An 8,198-nucleotide genomic window follows, 5' to 3' on the forward strand; every position below is an offset into this window, starting at 1 on the left:
GAACAGTTCCATTATAACAGAATTTATTATATCGTATATATCTATTTACTGTTACTTGTGTTCAAGATCGATTTGATTGTAAAACTATATTAAACCCCCTTCTACAGTATTGTGTGACCTAACAATTCATTTCTTCTTCAAAAAAGATTGAACAAAAAATGGTCCATCAACTCGACCAAACTCAATTATTAACATCTAATAAGCATACGAGCTATTGTACTAACTCTAATTAATCAATAACAGGCCTAACAAACACTAACTAATACAAGCAATCATTTCTTTCCATTTTAAATCAAAAATTTGAATTAAAGGGGAAAAGATTTGGACCAAAAAATGACCAAAACCAAATAAAAACTCCATGGACACACATCATGCTTCTCTAATCAGTTAAACAACTAACAAACATCATTTAAATTGACAAAATCTCAGATTACTGAAGAAAATTAATACCTTTCATTTATAAGCAAAAATTCAAACTAAAAATAGACCAACAACAAAAATAAAAATCAAGAAACTAACATGCATTAAACACCAATCCTTTACAAGGACTTATAATCTTATATTAACTAATTTAAGCACATAAAGCATGATTAAACATCACTATATATTTATCATCTCAAGAATCAAACCAAGCGTGAACTTAAAATTCAAAATTTTAACATGCAATTATAAATTACAACATGCATCAAGATATAATTACATGCGTCCACAAAAAAATATCAACTATTATTATCATCAAATGAGCAAAAAAACTCAACAATCAACTCAAATCCATATCATTCACTCACGAATCATGGCAGGTAGTGGTGGCGTGCGGTGGGAACCCCAATCGCGGGTGTCACCTCACCATCACCATCCCCATCCCCATCATCCTTCTCTTTATTCCTCCATTAAAATTCAAGTTTCATAACAAAACCCAGTTTCCTAAAACTGACATATACATAATAACTTATATATAGATGAAAGAATGATCATTTAAATGAGAAAGATGGCGTGTTTGTATGAATTTTTGGAAGAAAAAGAGAGAGATTAGAGAGAGAGCCGATAGAGATTGGAGAAAGAGAGAAGATGGAGTTCAGGAGAGAGTGAGAAAAAGAGAGAAAAGAGAATGAGATAAATGGGAGAAACTGGAGGTGAGTGCAGGTTTTAGCCAAAAAAGTAAGGCCATAAAAGTAATTTGCTAAGTGTTGCATGCATTCTAGAATTTTCATTGATAAACAATATTGATTTTGAATTTGTAAAATATATAATTAATCGAAAATAGCTAAATAATTCAAATAATAAATTTTAAAATGTAGAAAATAAAATTATCACTCTACATTTATTTTTAAAATATTTTTTGAGCGTATAGATTATATATGATTTTTGTAGGAATAATTGTTAGTAATGCATAAAAATACTCTTAAAATTATTTAAAAATATAAAATACCAAACTAAATTCAATACATGATTTCTTAAAGTCCTAGAATAAATTTTAGTAACAAAATAACAATAATCACAATTTAAAATTATTTTTATTATTTATAGAGAATTTTAAATGTAATAAAAGCTAAAATTTCACATAATTATTCACATTAAAATTATTCAGACACTACCGCTTATAAGGCAAGCAAAAATACAACAAGTAATCATGTAATTCACTTATAATACAAATTCCTTTCACAAGAAGCAATTCATTTCACATTTTTCTCATTTGATACTCATATAATCATTTCCCGCAATATTGATACGAGTAGAAAATACGTATCGACCAATTCCAATTCACTTCTCGATCAATACTAAATCATTTATCACTAAAGACTCGTCAACCATTAATATTATATAACTAGATATCCATTATCTAATTCACCCTAATTTTAAAAAAATCATCACATTCATTCACGTAATTCACATTTATTTACAAAAATAGACTTAATACAACACGCGAAATTTCTATTAGGGTGTTTGCCAACACTAGGTAAAATCATATAACTGCAGTCTCTGTGGGAACAAATTCTATTTTCAGATATATCAATTGATATTACGTGCACTAGTGTGGGTTGACATTTCAATTAACCAATCATAACACTAAATTTTTATGCCATTTTTGTGTTTTTTTATTTCATGTACGAAACTACCTAATCTAATTTTCAACCTCATAAAACCTTAAAAGATTTATTTAAAAAAATCATGCCCCACAAATTTGTTGACTCATTAATATTTCAATTTGAAAGATATTTTAAGATGCTAACCTGAAAATTACATTACATGTTATTTACTAAAATTACAACCAAGTAATTATTAGGGGAGGGGGGGCTGAATACAATTGCCAATTTTTGCATGTATGAAACTATTTTGGCGGTTTTATAAGATAAGAACAGAAAATTGCAAACTGAAAATTTAAAGAACACGAGATATAAAAATTTCAGGTGGATTCAATTTTCACATGAGATATCTATTAAAGAAATAATATGTGTAGAATGTAATTGTAATCTCATAGCTACTTTTACAGTGTTGATTGCATGAATAAAACACACACTGCGACACTTATTTTTATATAACCAAGTTACAAGTTTGCAAGACTATAAATGGAACAATAATCTAGGTCTTAAAAATATGCTTCTTGAATTTGGTTTCAATGTGACTCTTCAAACTAGATAGATTTGTCTTTGATAGTATGCTTTATATAATTATCCAACTTGCTTGTATGGAAATAAAATGTTTCTCCTTCTTTGATATTTCCCAAGTCAAAGTTTTTTTGTCTCGGCTTCAAAGTTCATTTGAGATTCCATGAACCCATAGGCTATGTTAAAATTATCATTGTGAAGTTATAGCCAATGGCTATTAGGTAGATTATCCATTCACTGAGTTTCTCCAACATCCATTGTTTTGTATTTTCCTTAGCCGTTGATAGTCTTCAGAAGTTTATTCGTTGGTACTCACTTCACTTAAACAGGATTATATGACATGAAATATTTACAATCGACCACCCTGTTATATCTATCATTTTTAGTCAACATGATTTATACAAATTATACTATAAACTGTTACGTCCAACTCACATAAAATATGTTACAAAATCAATTATCAATTATTAAGCTTCATATTCAACAACTATTCTATAAAAATACTAGCCGTTGAATAGTTATAGAAAATGACTTTAAAAAAATACGCTAAGTGTTTAGTTATTACCCAAAATAAATAATTCATAGCAACACATAATGAACTTCTTTCAAAGATTTTTACCTTTTTTAAAATTAAATTTGAATGAATTGTCTTTATCAATATTTTCATTTTTTTTATAAAACTTGTGTTGCGCATACAAATTAAGGGGCATGTCATGGAATATCTTACAAAGTTTAAAGAAGATTTTCCAAAAAAAAACATTATCTCTGTCATGATTGTTGACTCATTGATATTAAACTTTTAATTGAATATGCGCAAGGAAATCTAATTATGCATTATTGATATTTATAAAGATTTGTTATATTTAAGTGAATCTAAATTATATTGACTAAACTTTTTACACTTTTTCCAATTTTGTCATTACTAATCCTCTATAAAAAGAAACATTCCCCGCGTTTACATTGCCTTGTAACAAGTTTCATTCTCCCATTAAACTAGTAATTCTCCATTTATGGATTCATCATCATCTTCTTTACCATCAGCCTCATTTGATCAGTCCCAACTAGAACGAATTCATACTTACCTTTCTGTGCATATCAACCATATATGTATGAAAACCAACATATCTATCCCAGTACCACTCATCTGGGGAGCAACAAACACCCCAAACATAGCAACCCTAGCAAGTGAACAACAATCAAGTAATTTTCTTGATCGCATTCTTTTGAAAAATAATTTTGCAGATCCACTTCTTGTAATAGCTGGAAATTCTATTGTCATTGATTTACTACTTCACCATCTAATGGGCATAACCGGGGAGCCTATTGCCTCCCGAGCTTCCATAGAAAAGTTAACAGTTGTTGATAAGATGATTGGTGATTGTGCTATATGCATGGACGATTTTGGATGTGAGATCTGTAAAGAGATGCCATGCAAACATGTTTTTCATGGTAAATGCGTAGAGAAATGGTTGAATATTCATGGCACTTGTCCTGTATGTAGAGAAAAGATGCCTTTTGATCAAAATTGCGAGGAAGTAGACAAGAGCAGGGAGTTTAGATTAATTATTTCTTTTGATGAGAATTATTATGATATTGATGATATCGATGAGGAGGACGAGGGAAATATTAACTTTGATGATTTGTTAGATTTTGTGGAGTTAAATTATTAGAAGTTTGATGATAATTATTTTGTTTATCAATCAGATGACCCTAATGATTGGGCATAAATATTATAAGTTTTCTTTTCTCATCAAGTTGTTAATCTTAAATAGTAGATATTTCATGAAATGAGCAAAGGATCTGTAATTTTTTTTTATTTTCTTTTACATAATATAAATGTATTTTTTTTGAATATGATTCCAGTGTTTGTAATCGTTGTCTTTGATTGTTAAAATTTCTAAAATGTCTGTTTAAATAACTAATCTAAAGGTTTATTAAGATAAAAATAATCCTAATAATAAAAATAAACCATATATTTTGAGCTTTTTCTAAGGTTCTAAAAATTGGTCGGTTTGACCCGATTTTGTTCCGGAAAAAAATTTTGAAACTCGAAGAGTAGTCAGAATGAGTAATCAGATTAATAACAGGGTATCATTATTTTATTAATATTATCTCTCTGATATTTATTTTATTTTATTCAAATTTTTGTGTACTTGTACTAAAAGTTATATATATTTATGATTAAATAATATATAGTTATACAGAGTACCAATAAAAAATAAAATTATCTAATCATTCTAACAATTTAATATCACTATAGAAATAATAGAATTTAAGTAGTAGTTGCTTTTTAATAATTTTTGACAAAATTATCAAACATAAGTTTTAATAAGATTTCACGTATTATTCTTGTAAGAAAAATTGGCAGTTTGTAACCCACTTTTATTTTCATTTTTGCGATTTGGATCTAGATTTTTTTCTCTGTCAATATGCACTCAATAAAATTAATTTCGGTTCTATTTGCACCCCACTGACGGCTTTCCATCCAAGAAGACCATTAACTTTAACGGAAATGGGGGCATTTCAGTAAATTACTAATTATAACAGAAGAAAATAAGAGTAATTGGCACTTTGTAACCCATTTCTCTGAGCGTTTTTTCAATTCAGGTCTATATTATGTTTCCTTGCAAGTTGCACCTTTAACTTTGAATTTCGCTTTCTTTTGCACCCCCTTGACCGTTTTTAATTAGGGGTAAAATCGGAAATTTAGGGTCTTTAAGAACAAATCGCCAAATCCTTAGATTTCCCAGTCCAGACCACCAAATAAATACATAAATCGGTTGCAAATAACAAGCAAAAGCGATATGTAATATCAAATTTAATGAAAAATTCCCAGAAATCAAACTCCCAGTTCGAAATAAGAATCCTAGAATCGAGTTTAATTTTTATTTTAGCGGACATGGATCAGCATATTAAATATTCGATCCAGGATTTGACCCGATAAAAAAAATCCAATTATAAATGGAGCGAATATTTAATAGGCCGATCCATATTCACTAAAATAAAAAAATTAAACTCCATTATAGGATTCTTATTTTGTCGCGAAATTTGATATTATAGATAGCTTTTGCTTGTTATATGCAAATGGGGCTGAGCATTCGGTCGGTTCGGTCCAAAACCGGACCGAACCGAATAGACTGAAAAACCGAATTATCATTTTTTCTTGGACCGAACCGGACCGAAATTGTATTATGGACCGGACCGAACCGAAATAATTCGGTTCGGTCCGGTTTTGTACCGAACGAACTGAATTTTTTTAAACAAATAAAATTGTATTAAAAATTTCAAACCAAAAAATATGAACTCTAAAATATAATTAAAGTAAAGTGATATGTAGAGTTCTAACAGTGTATAAATATAATTACAAATTAAAAATTATGATTATAATTTTTAAGATATATGTAAAATATATAATTTAAATTATAATATTTATATGATTTGTCCATTCGATCTATTCGGTCCGGACCGAAATATTTTTTAAAAGAACCGGACCGATCCTAATTTCATTTCGGTCTATTTGGTCCGAACCGAATAAAATGAATTTCTGAAAAATCAGGACTGAACCAACCGAATTAGTACGGTTTGGTTCGGTTTTTCAGTTTTGGTTCGGTTTTGCTCAGCCCTATTTGTAATCGATTCATGTATTTATTTGTTGGTTTGGACCGTGAATTCTAAGGATCCGACGATTTGTTCTTGGAGACCAGAAATTTTCAATTTTACCCTTGATATAAAAGTTAAAAATGGTCAAGGGGGTGCAAAACAAAGTGAATTTCAAAGTTAAAGGCGCAACTTGCAAGAAAACATAATATAGACCCGAATTGAAAAAATTCCCAAAAAAATGGGTTACAAAGTGCCAATTACTCTTATTTTCTTCTTTTTTAATTATTCATTTACTGAAATGCCCCCGATTCCGTTAAACTTAATGGTCATTTTGGATGGAAAGTCGTCAATGGGGTGCAAATAGAAGCGAAATTAATTTTACGGGGTGTAAATTGACAGAGAAAATAATGAAGACCCAAATCGCAAAACTGAAAATAAAAGTGGGTTACAAACTGTCAATTACTCTTCTTGTAAATGTCAATACTTTTACAAAAGCAACGATATATAATTTCACATTTTGTCTTTCTGGGAAATTTTTCAAAAAAAATTGAGAAAGTCAAACTCGGGTTCACCATCAAGTACTTGGACAAATTCAAGTTTTGACCGATTTGATAAAAATCGGTTTTGAACCCAATTACTCGAAAATCGGATCGAATGTGAGGTTAAAAACGAGTATTTAGACTGAGGATCTGGCCGACTCGGCGATTTTTAGAACACTGAATTTTTCCCACCTCAACCATTACATGTAAAATTTACATGTAATTTTTTTTGTCTAAGGATTATAAAATTCTAATCAGTATTGTTAATCGAATGCGTAATGTGTAGGGAATTGAGTGGTCTCTAAAACTAGAATTAGATCATACGAAGTTGGTGGTGCTCTGAAACAATTTTTAAAATAGTTCAACTTCATTTACTATTATTTGTTTACATATTTTAATATTTGAATTACATGCAATATATATTTAAAACTTTTTATTTGATAAAATTTATGAAACAAGTAATTAAGCTTACAACAAAATAAATTATCTACTAATATGTCCTAAATAATATTCAACGATGATTTTTATACCATCCGACATTAATCATGGTAAAATTATTTACATGTCACTTTAAGTTGTTTTTTACAACCTTTATAAATAAATTTTTTCATAATCTATAATTAACTACTACCATTCGTTGTACAATTTTAAAAATCATGAGATTTCACATACCTCTTTTGAAGCATCAACTAGACTTTTAATAAAATAATTACTAAATAAATATATTTCGAGGCATTCATAAAAATGATATAATAAATATATTATATGCTAAATTAAGTTTTTATATATAAATATATATATTGTTGCGCAAGTCATGCCTACATAATAACAAGACTAAGTCACATTGACAACCCTAAGATTTAGTTGTTTAATAATCAAATTTGTGTTTTGTATTGTATTACTTGAGTCTGTAAAATGGTTAGAAGATTAGACTGGAGTATTTTTTTGTAAACAGATTCAAGCTAATGAATAAACTCTAGAAGAAGATCAAGCCATGATCATGCCTCAGAGAAATTGAAGAAGCTTGAAGTTGAATAAAACTATTTTAGGAAAAATGTTTTAAGTCAAGATGTCGACAAGTCACAGATCAAGTCATATAGAGAAGTCATTCGAAAACTCTTGAATGACTTATCAAGAAGTCTAAAATGGCTTATAGAGAAGTCTCAGAGATATCGACAAGTCAAAATGAAGATGTGAATATTGGAGATATTGACAAGTCAATTTATCATTAGAGATCTCAGAGATATCGACAAGTCAAAATATATATAGAGATATCTGAGATATCGAAAAGTCAATTCTACATGTAGAGATCTCAGACATAGCGACAAGTCATTTAATATGCAAAGATCAAGACACCTCGACAAGTCAATTACACCTATAGAGAACTCAAAGATCTCGATAAGTCATTATACTCATCGAGATATCACTTCTCCATAGAACAAACTACAGATCT

The 8,198-nt window shown here is 29.1% G+C and overlaps 1 protein-coding gene across 1 annotated transcript; it reads left to right on the top strand.

Annotated features, from left to right (window-relative positions):
- Nucleotides 1-3,616: 3,616 nt before the first annotated feature.
- LOC141680214 (E3 ubiquitin-protein ligase MPSR1-like) lies at nucleotides 3,617-4,276 on the top strand. The gene has a single exon (XM_074486503.1). The coding sequence runs from the start codon at nucleotides 3,617-3,619 to the stop codon at nucleotides 4,274-4,276; it is 660 nt and encodes a 219-aa protein (XP_074342604.1).
- Nucleotides 4,277-8,198: the final 3,922 nt, after the last annotated feature.

The sequence above is a fragment of the Apium graveolens genome, chromosome 8, assembly GCF_009905375.1.
Source record: "Apium graveolens cultivar Ventura chromosome 8, ASM990537v1, whole genome shotgun sequence".
NCBI classification, from domain to species: domain Eukaryota; kingdom Viridiplantae; phylum Streptophyta; class Magnoliopsida; order Apiales; family Apiaceae; genus Apium; species Apium graveolens.